The following is an 18,520-nucleotide window of genomic DNA, read 5'->3' as shown; positions in this document are numbered from 1 at the left end:
GCGACATTTGAGAATTGGGATGAAAATTTCACACGTGGTTCACCCGAAAGGTTCACAGCTATTTATCGGGTACGGTTTGAGGAAAACTCAAATTTCTCGAAATGGATATAGGGTGAGGATAGGATTGCGATCCCCATCTCCGAACCTCCTGAATATATATATATCGGGCCAATCTGGATTGGACCCAACGAGTTAGGGAAATCCCGACCCTTAAACGTATCCCATCTAGGATGGTTACGGTCCCGTTTCCAGGTCTGATTAAGTCGTTTTGTTTTTTAAAAAATTATTATTTGTTCATAAACATTTAAAGAATAAAAAAGATTATAAAAAATGGCTTACACTTATATAGCTATAACTATATAAGTTACCGACGTATCTTTTTTTAATGTAGAGAAATCAAAGCTCATGTAATTAGCTTATCTTTACATGTTTATCTTTAGGATTGATATTACTCAATCACTCACATTTTCTCTCGTTGTTCTGAATGTTCCCCTCGGTTTTGTCTTCTTCTTCTTACCACTTTTAATATCTTGTGTTCGGGTTACAGCTTTTGATCAATCATTGAGCAAACATTGGGCTTCCAAATTTTTCGTTCTTAAGCTAGAGCGTCTCTCATCTAATTTATTTACTCAGATACTAAAATTTTGCTCCACTACCACAGTTGAAACAAAGCAAGATTAATATTTTTTGTCATGATAGACAAAATTGGATATACTTGTGTTTTTTGCGACCACCATCGCAATATGTCAAAAATATCCTCATATGCAGCTCTAAAATCAAATGCAGCGGTAAGATATAACTCTTAAGTTCATGATTGAAACTTGAGGATCCTCCAGACGTTTTATATGTTCTTTAATAAAAGTTGTGTTTTAGTAAGTTTAGAAGTGATATTACTGGTGATAGTTGATTGTGCTTTATGTTGAACAATTTATGTATCATATTTGGTGTTATAAATATCATATAAATAATTAGTTCTGATATTAAACAAATCATGAGGTAAATGAAACTTTTTCCGTAATATGGTCTGCAGAATTATAATATAAAATTATCATTTCTTGTAAACCATCCAATTTAAACGTAGAATCTAAAACAAAAGAACATAAAAATATTTGAGGAATTTTTAAAATATATTTTTCTCATTTTGCTTCCGTGACATAAATACAAAAAATTAAAACATCATCACTAGATTTAATATGTTAAATAAAAATATATGCAATGTAGCGAAAAAATGTTAAAACTAAATGAGAAATAAGATAATAAACACTTGATGATTGATCACTAACATTATTAAACACTTTTAAAATTTCACAAAAACTCGTGCATATGTTTCATTGATTTGAAAATAAATAAATACAACTGGGCAGGTTTAATACGAAGTCGAGTTTAAACCTGGAAATGACTAGATCCGTTGTTATCCCTACATACCAAAATTTACATAATGGAAAGGATATTATTATTCCGAGTTTAAACTTGGCAATGACCCGACCCGTTGTCACCCCTAATTGCTATTAGGGATGACAATTTCCACCAACCCGACCCGAATGGAGGAGGGTGTGGATAGGATTTTTTACTCGATTAAATAAACGAGTAATAGACTATGAAGATTGAGGCGGATGTAGTAATATCGTTCTCATATTTTATATATATATATATATATTGTATTTATTTATATTAAAAATATTAATTCTAATTTGCTTTTGTTGAAAGATGGTAGTTGGATGGAACAAATAAAATTATTAGTATAAAGAATTGTAGGATAATGGATTTTGTTATTTTTTATATGATGTTTAGTTTGCTACGTTTTTATCTTAAACTTTTTCTTATTATTCTTTTAAAAATTTGATAATAAGTATAGTTTATCGAAATAATAGGCGAATCCACAAATATCCCAATATATTGGGAAATAGATCTCCAATTAAAAAACATAATATAAGAAGTAAATATTTCCGTTCACTTTTTGGATTACTCAATAAGGAAATCAGTTGAAGAAGTAAATATTTCCTTACACAATTAACTGTATCTTATCATATCTTCCATAAGTATAATAACACATTTTAAATGACAATAAATTAAAAACCTTCCCCGATATTTTTTATTTAATTAATCTTTTCGAGTTCTCTCCCAAGAAAGAATCCATTAACGCCTGCATACAGGTATGTCTTTATCATTGTTTTACCATCGGTTGCCTTTTTAGCTTTTTCAATGCTTCGCGAATTTATTCATATCAGAGGCTAGCAAATTAAGTGAAAGGGTTTCTGTAAATTTTCTTATGGTTTTTCTATGTATATAAATAAAAATATAACACACATACACGAAAATATGATTTTATCTGTATTATGTATTGTTTCAAGATTTAATTTTGATCCTCCCGTCGGCTACGCTACTGATATACAGTGTGATTTTTTTAAAATTTTTTTGCGAACAATACAGTGTGATTTGAATACATGACTTCTTGTGAATGCAGATCCAGATATGGGGAGAGCGAAATTAAACATGGAATTAATATGCAATGAAAAGTCGAGAAACGTAACTTTCAAGAAACGAAAAGAGGGGTTGGTGAAAAAAATACAACAATTGACCGTCCTTTGCGATATCGACGCGTGCATGATAATCTACGCTTCGGGACAAGAAACGGGTTTCTTTGAGCCCGAAATATGGCCCGAAAACACTGAAAAAATTCGACGTATGATCGACATTTACAAAGCCAAGAACAAGGATTCAATCAAGAGTTTTGGCTTGTCTGATTTCTTGCATGATAGGGCGAAAAAGATCGAGGATGAGCTTTCGAAACTTCGAAAAAAGAACATGGAAGCAAGGTATCCCACTTGGATGGATTTCTTGAATGGTTTTACAGAAGTGCAGTTGAGAGAATTTGCTGCGAATTTGAGGGTTAAATTAGAGGACGTTAGATCAAGAGCTAATAATCTGAAGAAAAGTCAAGAGGTTTTGGATGTGAATTTGACTGATTTTGGGAGAATAAACCCATTCCAAAACCAAAGTTTTTTCAATCCAGGAATGATTCAAAGAGGGAATATTGAATTTGAAGTTATAAACCAGCAAGCAATGTCCTCAATCATGCATTTCCCTAGTTTGGATCATAATCAAGAATTGCATTCTGTGAACCAGAATTCAATTGTGTACCATAATTCAATGATGATGCCTATGTGGAATGATGATGATCATTGTATGCAGTTCGGGGGTGCATCGACTAGTGGGAATATTTCGTGTCAGAATCAGGGTTTCTACGAGTCAACATCATTGGATCCTACGTTATATTACAGCCCCAGGTCGTTGGCGCGATTTTACACACCACCAGAGGCTCCAACACAATATATGATGTCGATGATGCTGCCAGAGCAAATTCCGATGGCTATGCCACCACTGCCGCCGCTGCCAGGTTTTTCAAAGCAGAATTGAGGAGGATCTTGTGCAGTATCAGATCAAGGACAGCAGCCCAATGTGAAATTTTTTCTGTAGATGGATTTTGTCTCTTTTTTGTTATGTTTATACATGGGATTTTGATTGAGTTTCTTTGTTCCATTTAAGGATGTTGATTGTTTTGTTAAAGATTATAATCAAATTCAACAGTATTATGGCTTTATATTCTTTCCTTTTATCCTTGGATTGAGTTATCGTATGGATTGTGATTTTATATATTTAATGGCACCTTTTGGTGCAAATGATGAATTTCTTGTCTTTGTGTCACCCGCCATTGACTCGAATTCTACAATTATTATAATTAATATTGATTGTATGATCGAACTTATCTTTCAATTTATTATTCTCACATTAAATATTTTCATAATCTCATCAGTAAAATGAAGCCTAAGATAAACTGAATAGTTTTTCATTTAGTCATAATTATAAAAATTTTAATTAGATCGACAAAAAGTTTTGAATGTGGTTGAGGTTTTAACCAAATAGTGTATGTATTCCACCATGATCTCAATGGCGGATCAACTAGATTTATTAATTTTTTATTTGTTATTGCATAAGAATATATTGTAAGAAAGACGAATTAATTATGAATAATCATTAATTACTTGAACTGAAATATTTACATATATCTATAATTGATTTCCTTGTCATTTTGAAATCATGGATCGCATATTTTATGCCAGAAAAAATCTTTTACGATAAATTCACTACGATTCTTTCGAGGGAAAAATTATTACACATTTTAATTATGGTTAACTTAGATTTTCTTTAGCATCTAATTTGATAAAACTTTATTGAGAAGTTGACTTATAAAACGTTAATATACATAAGTAGTATTCATTAAATTTGATAATAAATACATTCTGTTTATGAATAAATTTGACACATATTAACTATTAATTGAATTATTTAATAAGTGAAAAAAAAATTATTGATAACTATTTTCAGATATTGATATGCATGTAGTAATTGTTTGCATATATTATGTAATTAAGTATAAATTATGGTGTTATTGAAAATTAACATGAATATAAAATCTATACTATTTTATTAAGTTTGAGACTTTTAGAGTAACTAATTTTGGTATCATGGTCTGTTTTAATAATTATATATATTAATAAAATGTTAAAATTTGATTGTAAGTTATATGTAGTTCAGTGGATAGAGTCATTGTTTTTTGGGATTTAGATCATAGGGTCAATTCTTATTGATGTTATTTTTTTATTTTTTATTTAATTTATATATTAAAATTACAATGTAGTCCCTCAGTATTTCTTATAATTATATTTTGATCTTCATTTAAATATAAATCAAATGAATTATAAAAAATATTATATAAATACGCAACGCGTGCGTCAGCGTACTAATGCATGTAAAGCTCGAGTGGTAGCAGGATAAGGATTCGAATTCCTCTCCCAAAGCAACGGAAGCCGTGATGATCACAACGAGCGTCTGAACAGGCTGATACACCGCTACGAACACGTGCGGGACCGCCCTATGGATGCACCATATCGTCACGGCAATTGCTATCCATGATGCCACCGTGCCCTGCATCGCCATCATCGATTCAATTCCTTTTAGTTTTCCGGGGCAAAGGAAATTAATAAAGGTTTTTTGCTGAAGGCAATTACTTATAGCATAAAAAACACTGAAGAGCTCGGCGGGGGAATGCACGAGCCAAGCCTGAGGATCCCTCTCCACAAAGGCAGCAATCTCCAGAAACTGGTTCAACCCAAAGAAACACTGGTAATTAGAAGTGAAGGAGATCGTCGAACTGGGTATTTTTTGAGAACCGGAGCTTGTAACACGAGCCAACCGGACCAAGACAGTCGGTGACCGAGCAAGAATATTTCAACCCAGTGTCAAGTTCTTGCCCTTTGCATCGCCCAAATGAAGCACCGCCGGCGGAGCGGGCTGTAGATGGTGGGGCCTTTATATAGTGTGATGACGGATGCTCCCGCCACCTTTGAGATGCCATCTTTTCTATCAAGCCTCGCTTTCTCTATCATGAAATTTAACATTGATTTTGAAATATAAAACTAGGATATCGTCACTAATCACTAATGTATTAAAGTACTTTCCTGTTGAAATTGGTTGATTTTAACTTGCCTGAGCAGAGCAGCCAAGATAAATGTTATGGCTGGCACTGAATTTTGTATAGCTGAAGCAGAAGTTGGTGACATATTATCCAATCCTTTATATCAAATCCCTTAGAATTATTTAGATAAACAAAATTTAAGTAGATTTTTAAATTCACTTTATATCAAATAAACCAATTCCAACTGCATTTGTGTTTGATTTTAAATTAATAAACCTAATTAACACGTGTCATTTGAAATTCATTTCCCAAATCAAATTAATTCCTTTCAAATCAAATTCTGTATTTACACGGTTAAGACTAAGTCATGAAAATGACAAATGATTAATGAAATCGAATGTCATAATGTTAATTATTACTATCACTATATCAACTAACTCGATTAATTAGCACCATGCGTGTTTTAATATTTTCGGTGGACCGGTATCAATCTTTTTTAATGTTTGAATGCTGCAACTATTTGGGGCCGGGCCAAGAATTTCGCCTTCCGGAGTCCAGCCCGAGAGGGTGAAATGTTGATCTTTTTAAAAATAATTTTTTAAAAAAAACAAAGAATCATGCATGGAATATCAAAAGGAATTCCAATGCAATTCTTCAATGGATTTGGCCCAGAATTTTCGACATCTCTTTTTTTAAAAAAAAAAAGAAAAAGAAAAGGCATTAATATTGGAATATTGGCTTCATTGTCCAATGGCGTACAAAACAAAATTGGTTAATTAGACAGATTAATTTCATTGTCCAATGGCGTACAAGAACAATGTACGAATCAGTTATCATATGCTAAAATTAACTGTAGTTCATTAAAGTTCAGTATACAAATAATGCATTAATATTGGAATATTGGCTTAAACTCATGAATCATCTGCTAAAACTTCGTTTCATAATCGATGCTCGAAAAAACTCTCAATAACTCATGTTCATCCATAAAATATTGATGACAGAGAATTTATTTCATTCTAGTATAACCACCATACCAAAAAAGAAATAGATTCCTCACTTTGCTAGTTAGCCCAGTTTGATAGTATCCTTGTAGCAGGTTCTAATTGCAGCAAACATCTACTGGCTACTGCACATACATTTTTTTTTAAAAAAAAAGAGTAATGCGGAATGGGGGACAATCAGAGAAAAACGATCATACGAAAACTACAAGAAGTTTGTGTTGTTTCTTGATTAAGAACCGAAACATACTCGTACAAATATATATAAATATAATTTATATGTATATATGTGTGTTTATTTATATACAAGTCTCTCGATATTATTTTAATTTCGGTAAGGTGCATAAATTTCAAATACAGTGAAAGTTCAAAATTTTCTCTGTTTATTTTCACGTGTCTCAATACCTACGTGCCTTTTAAAAAATCAACTTTAATCTTACCATATTGTGTGTACTTCACAGGACTACAGAAGTATTTACATCCTTCCTATTTATATCATGCATTTATATGTATGCTAGCTGAAACATAAGCATCAGCATTTAAAATCCGCAGCTTCGAATTACTTTTCTTTTATAATTCAAATACATGTGTGTCAAGTATTAAGGCAAGTTTATTTCTTTTCTTTTTTATGTTGGTATCATTCGGTAATTTAGTAAATATGTCTTTTGTTTGTCGGAATGCATGATGACACAGTATGATACATGTCAGCAATATCCGAAGTTATGCATGTCACCAATATTCATTAATGAGTCAACACTTTAATGACATATGGTTAAAAGGCGGTTAAAAAAACTTATAAGACGAATATCAAATTTGGGCAATTTAACACATCGAAACAAGACATATATGAATTTACAGGAACAATGTTAATATTTTACCCCAGGATGAGCGTGGTTAAAGTTTTCTCAAAGAGAAATATTCATACTTTACTTAAAAAAAATTGAAAAAAATGAGACATTTGCATTCAACTGAATGAATGAAATTAAAAGATTCGTAGGCTGGACAAGTGGATTGTGAAGTTCATTTTGCTTTTAGGTTTTTAGCTGAAACGAGTGACCAAGTGCATCAGCTAGCCGATGCATGCAAGATCCTAGCTAGCACTGCAGTCCTACACGCCCATACTATACATTATTTTTTACTCGTACAAAATTCTGTAAATGGCTCATCACCAAGTTAGAATAACTACTCAATATTATGCCATCTATATAAAAGTTATAAAACATTTAAAAATATGATAAAGTTATGCAGTAAAAAATAAATTAACTTCATATCATCTAGAATTTATCAAGGTAGGCTCATTAAATATAATCCAAATTCTATTATAATAATATAATTCATGTATACATATGTAGTATGCGTGGTAATAAAAATATACATAAATGATCAGCGCTTTATTACTCAATTATTTTACGAAATAGTAGGGAAAATGATTATATGGGTAGAAAACGTAGGATGAGGGGAAAAGGCTTCATCGAGTTCAAAACCAACATAAAAACAAGCCTAGAGAAGAATAAAAAACAACACAAAGAATGATGCAAAAACATGGAACATGCGAAATGCACACATCCAGATGTTGCACAAAATAACAAACAAATGGTTATCGATAAAATAATATTTAATGAACCATAGATAGCACAAAATCATAATAGAAATTCGAACAACTAATAAACGTGATTCGAATTAACGGGCAGAATCCATACATTCAATGCTCAGACACTCGCTTGTAGTTTAGTTAGATAGAAAACAATAAATCTTTAGGATTATTGTCAAAGGAGGGGCAAATTCAACTTCTCAAGGTCTCGGTGGCGAGAAGAATTGCGTACCCGCCATAAAAGCATTCATTGGCGTAGGGTAAATGGAAGGATCAAGCATGGTGACATTTGATTGGCTGGCCGTGGTTGCCTCCGCCATGAGATGAAGCGGATGTTGCCCGGAGGATCCCGCCTGATCCCTACCACCACGAGGGTACCGGATTTCGCGGCCTTGATCGTAAAGAATTCCTTTAAAAACATGGCCTCCGATGTTAACAGAGGTCTGATAAGCAAAATGCTCCTCCGCATCATCCATTGCACTCACTCTTACGCAACGAAAGACAGCTGGGGAATTCACTTCTGGTGGAAAGTGTCCAAATTCAAACCCTAGCACAGGCGAAGTTAAGAAATAAATTATCAGAACATAAGAAAGCCATTAAAAATTACCAAAAGCAAAGCAACGATAATCCTGTACAAATATGATCAAACTGTATTTCTTGACTAACTTCTATAGCCATATTCTTCTCGCGTAATTTTTACTCAGCAACAGTAGAGAGGTAAAGTGGTGGTTGGATTTCATTCATGACACGCAAATAATATATACGTATATAGCTAGATGTTTTATTCGGGTATTTATATAGTTTGTCATTAATATAGATATGTAGCACTTGTACCAAGAGTATTTTTAATGTAATTTTCCTGTCATTTTGCAGATATTATAATAGAGTGTTACACTTACAGTTCTTTGGTAAACCCTGCATCGATTTCTACTCAACTTTCACACACGTTAAGCTATTCTTCAGTAGTTCAAAATATAAATGGAGCTCTTTTTCAGGAAAAACACACACGCACATTCCATTCCATCACCTAAAAAGAATAACATCACCTGATGTGGAAGCCGGAAAACGTGAAGTAGTAGCACAAGCAAGAGTGGAACCTCCTCCAAAACTACCCCCACCGTCGCCGCCGACTGGGTTCTCTCGAAACCGTTTGGGATTCTCCCCTTTTACAGTCAGCAATTGCCGATCCTGCTGCAACTCCGCGAGCTGATGTTGCCTCTCTCGACGTTGAGCCGCAGAAACCCAAGTGCTTTTCAAATGGGTTTGGCACGAAAACCCACGGCTCTTGCAGCAAGTCCTACATCTCAAATGCGAGCAATCTTTCTTAGCTTGGTTCCCACAATCTTGACAGTTCATTCCCGCGTTCGCACCTTTACCCAGCCTCGTCACCCTAAACCTTGATGCTGATCTGTAACTATAACTCGAAGAATCATCTCGAATATCACCGGAAATGACAATATTACTGTTCCTTCTGATGTTACTACCACTAGGACCAACAGAGAAGTCCACATCTTGAGAATTGTGATGCAGATTTTGCTGCTGAAGTCTGTGTTGATGCTGATGATGATACTGTTGCCATAGCTCGAAACCCTTGTTGTAGATCTCTTCGTTTTTGAACAATAAAAAGCTATCCTTTTGCTGTAATCCTTGGTCCTTACCACCTAACGAGAAAAACCCAGACATTTTCCACCCCTATAAGCTAATTCTAAACTCAATTTCGAAGAACAATCCATAGCAATGATAAGAAAACCACCTCGGGCTTCGGGGGTAGTGAGGAGGGTTACTACTTTACCATCAAAAAGTAAAGAAAATATCCATGTCAATGAGTGTGTTTTTGGGTGGGTTAATTTGTAAATTTACGTTAATGTAGTTAATGGGGTTCACTTCACTAAGTTGCTTCTCCTGTGCATAAAAACTCGTAGCGCGGAGAATGGGGGCATTGGACGAGTGTTTTGTGCTGACACACTTCGTGATTTCTGTGCGTGTGAGTGCGCGTTTGTGATTTCAGAAGGTTTTTTCCACTGTCTGCAGCTATTTCCCAGACCAAAAAAATTCGGGACACAGGAATGGAGAATTTAAATATAAAATTACAATTCAAATATTTTTGTTATGCTTGATATTTTTTTAAAAAAAAATATTTGTACGTATCAAAATAGCTATATTTCGAATCTTGCGAACATAAAATCTTATAATAATTTTTTAAACACATGCACGGTCATTATCGATCTTAATTTGATGCATTGTACATGATTAAAAATATCAATTTGATCATTCTAAAAAAAAAGAATTTAATATGTGTTGTCATCGTTGTTTATCCAGTGTGCAACGAAAGATAGCTAACAGTTGCAGGTTTTATCTTCGTAAATATGTGTGAGTGTGTGTTTTAGAATTTTTTATGATTAACAATTGCGGGTTATCATCGTTGTTTATCCAGTATTTATTTTTTACATATTTCAAATATGCTAAAATGTCATTCTAAATTTTTTTCTGATACATATAAGCCGCAGCTCTGCAAACGCCACCGCCAGCCACTGCAACCTCAATTTAAGACACACACAATTACCACTTCCCCTCAACGTTTAAATCAAAGTTCAGAAATTTAAAAAAAAAAAGAATATGACAAAAGATTCAATCCCAGCCCTTCACTACTCATCCAACGGCTTGTATACATTCGCTTTTATTTCCTCGTCGTGTTCTTTTACCGGAAAACACGAAGCTCTTTTTTCTTATTTCTCGTTTCTGTAACAATTGTTTCAAATAATGATTAAAAAAAATAATGTTTGATATTTGAGACTAAAATACATTATTTTTTGTAAATTAAATCTTGAATCCGAATTTCTAAAACCATAAAAAATTATATGCAGAAAAGTGCCATGAATCTGCCTAAATTTCCATTAATTTCAGTTAATTAAATACTATCGGCCTGACAACTGAAATATTAATAATAATAATTGAGGTGCAGAGTCTCAAATAAATAGAATAGAAGGCAATTAACCAAATGAGGAAAAAAAGGTTACAGCTATATTTAGTAGCCAAATCTTTCATCACCGACTAATCAGCATGTATAATTAAGTTTTTTTTTCCTGTTCTAAATGTGACACTCAATCACATTAATATCTTACATATGGAAATCTATGACTATTTATTACATGCTTGATTTATAATATGTTATATAATTTATTAAATATATCTGTATTAGATTAAATGAATTATAATATTATTTGTTATAAAGTTAATTCATATATTTAAATTTACGAAATTCCTTATAATAATATATAGGTCCTATTCAGTGGTCAACCCCTCCGATCCATCGGATAGAACATTTGAACGTAACTGATGTAACGTGAAAGAAGCAATAATATATAATAACAATAATAAATTACAACAACTAAACAAAAGAAATATTTTATAATATATCTACAGCATTTTTTATACTATATTATTATTATTATTATTATTAGCACATATATGCAGTGGTTCTAGAATATTTATTATCACGTTAATAAAAATGCGTGACTAATTAATGCACATTAAATTACAAAATATAAAACCAAATGCAAATATTTTCGAACAAAAGAATCTCACTCTCTATTAAAATTTTTTTTACTAGATAAGCAAATATAGTAACTCATGCTCTTTCTAGAGCCGCTTATTTTCATGCTAGTCTTTCGATTTATGTTGAGACTTCTGCCTTGTTTGATTGAACGTTTGGATATTATTGTAATTATATGCCTGATTAAAGAAATTTCCTTTAAAAAATCCTTAAATGTTGTCATAGAAGATTGATTAACTCAAGGTACAGTCCCAGGTAAGGCACGCACGACCAAAAAGAGTAAGAAGAAGATATAGGCCAGTGAAGTGCGCTTCGCGCAATTTTTTTTGCAATTGGTGAAAATTTGTAAATTCGTTTATCAAATATAACGAAAATTGATCTCGCAGCACCATATATATTTCGTTTAGCTCTAATGGTCTTCTCACTTTGCTTCTCCATTATAGTAACTTTCGAGTCCTCCCACCCTCTAGAATATGATTTAAATAAAAAAAGAAAAAAAAAAGGTATTTGTGGCCGTCTGAAAAGATATTTCCTAGAGAATGGAGATGCAAAAGAAAGAAACATAGATCGAAAAGGTATTAACTCTGCTATGGGCTTGGACCATTCTTAATCCAGACAAAAATTTGTATGAGACGATCTCACGGGTTGTATTTTGTGAGACACATCTCTTATTTGTGTCATCAATGAAAAAATATTACTTTTTATGCTAAGAGTATTACTTTTTATTGTGAATATAGGTAAGATTGGCCCGTCTCACAGATAAATATTCGTGAGACCGTCTCATAAAAAACCTACTCCTTGATCTAATCCCCCGACTTTATTAAATCATGACCTAATATTAAGTACGTTTGTTTTAGGGGCCCGAGGAGCTTCTTCTTTTCTTCTTCTTTTTTATTTTATTTTTTTACTATTTGACTCTTTATATATACATATTAAGTTGATTTTCTCTACTGTTTTACAGATACATAAATGAATCAAAATCTTTAGCATATGATTGGTTTAAACCCCGGAAACAAAACTACAATAAATGGTATTTGAGTCAAGTCCTTTGAAATTAAATATATATTTGATTTAAACTATTTTTAAATTTAATTCAGATTCACTCCATAAATAATTTTAAATTCAACCCTACTAGCTAGAATTAAGTGGATGATGCGTCGAAAATGATTAAAACATGAGAAATTACCCCAGACTGAATGAATAATTGAATGTGCGACAGTACTTTCATCGATCCCATCCTCGAGCCCTGCGTACGATTACCCCCTCTGATGCCGGGTTGACCCTCACCAATCCATCACTTCAATGAATAATTTTGTAATAATAAAACCAAAAAACGTCTATTCTACTAAACCATAGCTAAATTTAATTATTCTACTGTATGTATCTCTAGTGTATGTAATTTAAGTTATCTAACTATTACAAATCAAGATCGATTCTCACGACATAAAATATAAACAAAATTAAAATATTATTGATGCATAACCAAATGTTTCATTAAATCGAATCGGTCACCAACAGTCACAAAGGTGGAGCGGAGCCATGTTTTAATGCAGCATTTACAAATATTAATATATCTTCTGTGAGACGATCTTACGAATTTTTAAAAAAAATCCAAAAGACGTATCAAATACGCTGATATATATAATAATATGTCTATCAAAATTGACTCGTGAGATATTCTTACCTAACATGCACATGCACGTATGCAAATCAATAAATTAAAACAAAACAAGAAAAACGAAAAAGAATAAACAATTACTTTCGATTAAAATTAAATTAAAAACAATTATTTAAAAGTAGTTTGATATTGGGACGTATCAATCAAAACCTTTATTTGAATACAAAGTCGTAATTGAAATAGTTGAAGAGTAAATTCTATTATTTAAAATGATACATACAAAAATTAAGAATATATTTGTCTTCATCTTAGATTCTTTACTTGCGAATCTGAGTCGGTGTGGGGACTTATTTCACATGTTATCCGTACTGAATTATGAGGCAACCAAATAAATAATAAATTTTAGACTCAGCTTGCACCCTTTTTACTTATCTAATAATAAAAAAAATATTTGATATATTTTTATGCATTAATGGTTGGAAATTGATTTAACGCCTTTATATAAAAATCTCAGAGCCCACACCGAGATAGAAAGTTGGGCCAGGCAGGTTGGAACAGCCCAAAAAGTGTTCATGATTTTAGCAGGCCTTCATTGGATTTCAATCAGACTGAACTAGAAAAGTGAGCCACTCATTTGGGCTTATACCAAGGCCCTGTTAATTAATGCGTCTAGACCTTGTAATAAATCGAGAAATGAATGAATTGTTATTCTGAACTTTGAAATACAGTAGATTTGTAGTGACTGATGACGAAAAGTGACTGATTCTTAAATTACTTTATCGACTTCTGCCAACCCTTTTCACCATTTTAGCAAATATTTCCATTTTTAGCAACATCAAACTTCAATACCCCCTCGCCTTTCCTAACATATTCCATTCATTCTCACAGAATTTTAATTTCCCATCTCTTCCAAAATCAGCAGGAAAAGAAAAGATGGCTCGTGGTAAGATCCAGATCAAGAGAATAGAGAACCAAACAAACAGGCAGGTGACCTATTCCAAGAGAAGAAATGGGCTTTTCAAGAAGGCGCAGGAGCTTACTGTTCTTTGTGATGCTAAGGTTTCCATTATCATGATCTCCAGTACTCAAAAGCTTCACGAGTACATCAGCCCCTCTTTCACGTACGTAAGATTTGCTCGGATTTTGTTTCTTGAAAGGAATTCTTGTTTTATATATGTTTTTTTGTGGGCTCCGCTTTTTTTTTTTTTTTTTTTGGTTTTAGAACAAAGCAGTTGTTCGATCAGTATCAGAAGGCTGTTGGGGTTGATCTCTGGAGCTCTCAATATGAGGTATTTTTTTATGTTGTAAAAATGATTCCATCCTATATTTCTACTTATTTTTAAAACTTTAGGTTACTATCCAAATTTCGTTTGTGCAGAAAATGCAACAACAGTTGAATAAGCTCAAGGATGTTAACAGAAACCTTAAATCCGAGATTAGGTAAAATTCCCTCTTTTTTTTGGCAACTTATAAAAATTGGACTATTTTCTTGGATAAATTTTTAAACATTTTTTTTTAACTTCTTATTTAATCTATAATCAGGCGAAGAATTGGGGAGAGCGTGAACGATCTGGGGTACGATGAAACAGTAAACCTTATTGAAGATATTCATAACTCTTTGCACGTCATTCGCGAGAGAAAGGTAGAACAAATTCCCATTTCTCTCTGTCTTGTACTTTTATTTTTATGAAGAGAGAATAAAATTTAAAATCTAGGGTTTGCGTTTTTCAAATTTTTAGATCCCCAAATGAACGAGATTACTGGAACTAAATCTTGATGGAAGATGGAAATTAAATCCGAAATTTGGCCTAAAAAATGTAAAATATTTGCACCATTTCGAGAAGCAATACCTGCTGGCTACGACCTATAGTCAGTCTTCAACTACTTTTGATTTCAGAATAATAGATAGTACTTTGGACATGAAAAATTAATAAATAGAGTATAGTTATGTCATGCACACAGTTGATTATTGGTGTAGCCCGTGTTGTTCATCTCTACAAAACTCCATATTTGTTTAAAACTCAAGTGTACTTACTTCATTTAAATCAATTTATAGTATAATAAAGATAGCAGAAGTGGAGATATATATTTGGAAATGTATGTCTATATATGAACACACACACAAATATTCCAAGACATTTATGAAATCTTTCAATTTTCCATTTCATGTATGTTAAAATAGATGTCCTCATAATTTACCCGTGTAGCGCGAACAAATACGCTTATATGTTGTTAAACATATATAGTAGAAGCATTGTATATCACATATTTTTCATTTATTAAGGGTCCTAACCCTGTCGTAACGATGTTCGATAGATCGGAATATACTTTACATATCGATAGAAGAGTGGATCGATGTATATATTTAACCGTGTCTAATTGAGAATTTCTTTAACCAATATCACAGTACAAAGTTATCGGCAACCAGATTGAGACTGGCAAAAAAAAGGTACCTCATAATGTACATATTGCATAATTTTCACTTATTCGTCTTCTGATCATACGAAGGATTTTGTTGATCGGAGTCCTCTTTTATTTTTCTTTTGGGTGATTCTTTTTTTTTTTTTTTTGGATCAATAATATATATTATTATCATTTGTTTATTTTCAGTTGAGGAATGTGGAAGATATTCATAGAAACCTACTTCTTGAATTTGTGAGAACCATTACATTTACTTTCTCTATTTATTGTGGTACTTAACTATTATTACTTAGATATTATACACCAATATATATGTTTTTTTTAAAAAAAATAAGATTATATAATTATTTGACTGTGCTGATGTACGTATACAAGGATGCAAGACAAGACGATCCACACTACGGATTAGTTGAAAATGAAGGGGACTATAATTCTGTTCTTGGATTTACAAATGGAGGTCATCAAATTGTCGCGTTACGCTTCCCGGCTAACCAACATCCTTATATTCATAGCGGCGGCGGGGGATCAGGCCTCACCACGTTTGATTTGCTCGATTGAATTTCTAGAATTTTATTATATATATATGCTTGAAAACGGAGTTTGAATTTGCGTGGTTGTGGGTCGGTTTACTCGATCTGTTGGCCGACCCAGTCCGTTTGAACGTCTATGAATGAATGTTATGCTTGTATTTGGGATGAAGACATGTATAAGATATCTAAAATACTCTTTCGGGATAGACTATTTTAACTTTTAATTAGCTGATCCTATTTGTGAAGCATGCATGAGTATCCTTTTCTTGTGGCTTGACTGATTAGTTGCAAGAAAAGAGAGACGGATTTCATATGCATGGGCTTGTGAGTTTCATGGGCTCACAGGCCCAAACTGTCTCTTGGTCGAGTCGAGATCAGTTTGTTCAATAAAATATAATACATAGATTAATTATTATGTAGTTCTACATCTGTTACATTAGCCTCGACTTTTCGATTTAAATTCAAATAATTTTTATATCAAAAATCAATAATTTATAAATGGGTGAAACTATTTAAATTTGAAAATCCCTTAACGTGAAACATGGTATGAATTGCCACTCAAAGAGTCTCCCTCTCGTGAATTAATATTAAGTTTGCAAGAATTAATTTTACCTGCTGACGATGAATATGATATATTATTAATATAATAATAATATTATATAATGAAAATAATTAATCATGAATCAATATAATTTGAGGAATGATTTTCGATTCTCATCTTTCGTTATTCTCCGAGAAGAGAGAAATATGGGACTTCAAAAAGTATTATTTGTCTTCTAGCGTTTGATAAGTTGTCACATTTTCCTTTATTTGTTAATTAATGAGTCTTAAATAAGTATTAAAAATGGTACCTCGTTGACACGAAAAATTCATATTAATTTTAAAGGTCGTTTTGTTAGAAAGATTCTGTTTTTATATTGAAATTTTATAATATTTTAAATTTAGCTTATATATATATATATATATATATATATATTATATTAGTAAATGCAAGTTAGGCCACTCATTATGTTATGTACTATGTAACGGCATTTTTCATCAAATATTTTGAAATTTTCTCCTCAGCTTTGAAGTCAAATTTGCACAGCTTTCTAAATTATTCGTGCTTATTAATGACTCCACAATATTTCCTTTAAATCCGTCTATCACGTTTTACACATAATTTTCAAACTTTATTATAATTCACACCAAACTTTATTATAATTCGTTTCCCAGGTTGCTTCTTCAGTGCCATGACGAGTCCATTGAACTTTCACAAGTGGAATGGTCTTCGTTCTGAGCTGTTTTTCTATACGATCAATAATCTGAATCGGTTTTTCAATATAGCTCAACGTCTCATCCAATTCGGCCTCGTCTGGCTGAATAGCATGTCTTCCATCAGTAAGGTATTTCCTTAATAACGATACATGAAAGACATCATGTATCCTGGATAATGAAGGCGGTAACGCGAGTCGATATGCACGATCTCCTATCTTTTCGAGAATCTCATAAGGCCCAATATATTGTGGAGACAATTTCGCTTTCTTGCCAAATCTGACAACTCCTCTGAAAGGTGAATTCTTTAAAAATACTCGGTCTCCTGCCTCAAATACTAACGGTCTACGTCGAACATTGGCATATTTGGCATGTCTGTCTTGTGCTGCCTTCATTTTCTTTTGAATTAGCTTCATTTTTTCTGTCATATCTCTGATCATATCAGGTCCAGTCTCCGGAACTTCAAAGATATCATCCCAATAAAGAGGGGATCGACAATTCTTTCCGTACAACGCTTCAAATGGTGCCATCTCAATACTCGTCTGATAGCTGTTGTTGTATGAAAACTCACAAAGTGGCAATGCATCTTGCCAATTAGTGCTAAAATCAAGCACCACTGCTCTTAGCATATCTTCCAGTGTCTGGATAGTCCGCTCTGACTGTCTGTCGGTATGCGGATGATATGCGGTACTCAGATGTAACTTCGTACCGAGAGCCTGCTGTAAACTCTGCCAAAAGTGCGAAGTAAATCGAGGATCACGATCTGATACGATTGACTTCGGCATTTGTGTGAATTCATATCCTATACTGTGAATTAATGGTTTTTTGGTGCATAAAATTTTATTGAAATTTTGTGGGATTTGGAATCGGTTCTTTGCATTGAGGTCTCTTAGATTTAATTTATGGACACTTATATATATGTTATATGGAATGACAAAAACTTGTGTGAGACGGTTTCACAGGTCGTATTTGTGAGACGGATCTCTTATTTGGGTCATCCATGAAAAAATATTACTTTTTATGCTAAGAGTATTACTTTTTATTGTGAATATCGATAGATTTGATCCGTCTCACGGATA

At 32.7% G+C, this 18,520-nt stretch overlaps 3 protein-coding genes and 1 pseudogene across 4 annotated transcripts; 2 read left to right on the top strand and 2 right to left on the bottom strand.

The window, feature by feature from the left end:
* The first annotated feature begins 2,604 nt into the window (after positions 1–2,604).
* Positions 2,605–3,417, top strand: LOC142532509 (uncharacterized). The gene has a single exon (XM_075638789.1). The coding sequence runs from the start codon at positions 2,605–2,607 to the stop codon at positions 3,415–3,417; it is 813 nt and encodes a 270-aa protein (XP_075494904.1).
* A 796-nt stretch (positions 3,418–4,213) lies between these two features.
* Positions 4,214–7,217, bottom strand: LOC142532508 (protein WALLS ARE THIN 1-like; annotated as a pseudogene).
* Positions 7,218–8,167: 950 nt separating this feature from the next.
* On the bottom strand, positions 8,168–9,945 carry LOC142533330 (protein SHI RELATED SEQUENCE 7-like). The gene is made up of 2 exons (XM_075640066.1): positions 9,112–9,945; positions 8,168–8,612 (listed from the first exon to the last, which is right to left on the bottom strand). Exons 1-2 carry the CDS (start codon positions 9,746–9,748, stop codon positions 8,266–8,268), a joined length of 984 nt encoding a protein of 327 aa, XP_075496181.1. The 5' UTR covers positions 9,749–9,945; the 3' UTR covers positions 8,168–8,265.
* A 4,049-nt stretch (positions 9,946–13,994) lies between these two features.
* Positions 13,995–16,398, top strand: LOC142533037 (floral homeotic protein DEFICIENS-like). 2 transcript variants are annotated; one of them, XM_075639627.1, is made up of 7 exons: positions 14,009–14,357; positions 14,459–14,525; positions 14,615–14,676; positions 14,779–14,878; positions 15,644–15,685; positions 15,847–15,891; positions 16,033–16,398. In XM_075639627.1, the coding sequence occupies exons 1-7, from the start codon at positions 14,170–14,172 to the stop codon at positions 16,213–16,215; spliced, it is 687 nt and encodes a 228-aa protein (XP_075495742.1). In that variant the 5' UTR covers positions 14,009–14,169; the 3' UTR covers positions 16,216–16,398. The 2 variants fall into 2 exon arrangements, with proteins under 2 accessions (XP_075495743.1, XP_075495742.1); XM_075639628.1 differs by lacking the exon at positions 15,847–15,891 and having other exon boundaries at positions 13,995–14,357.
* The last annotated feature ends 2,122 nt before the right edge of the window (positions 16,399–18,520 follow it).

This window comes from Primulina tabacum, chromosome 18, assembly GCF_025594145.1.
Source record: "Primulina tabacum isolate GXHZ01 chromosome 18, ASM2559414v2, whole genome shotgun sequence".
Lineage (NCBI taxonomy): Eukaryota > Viridiplantae > Streptophyta > Magnoliopsida > Lamiales > Gesneriaceae > Primulina > Primulina tabacum.
Note: the sequence above shows the minus strand (reverse complement) of the source record. Positions and strands in the feature narration are given on the sequence as shown.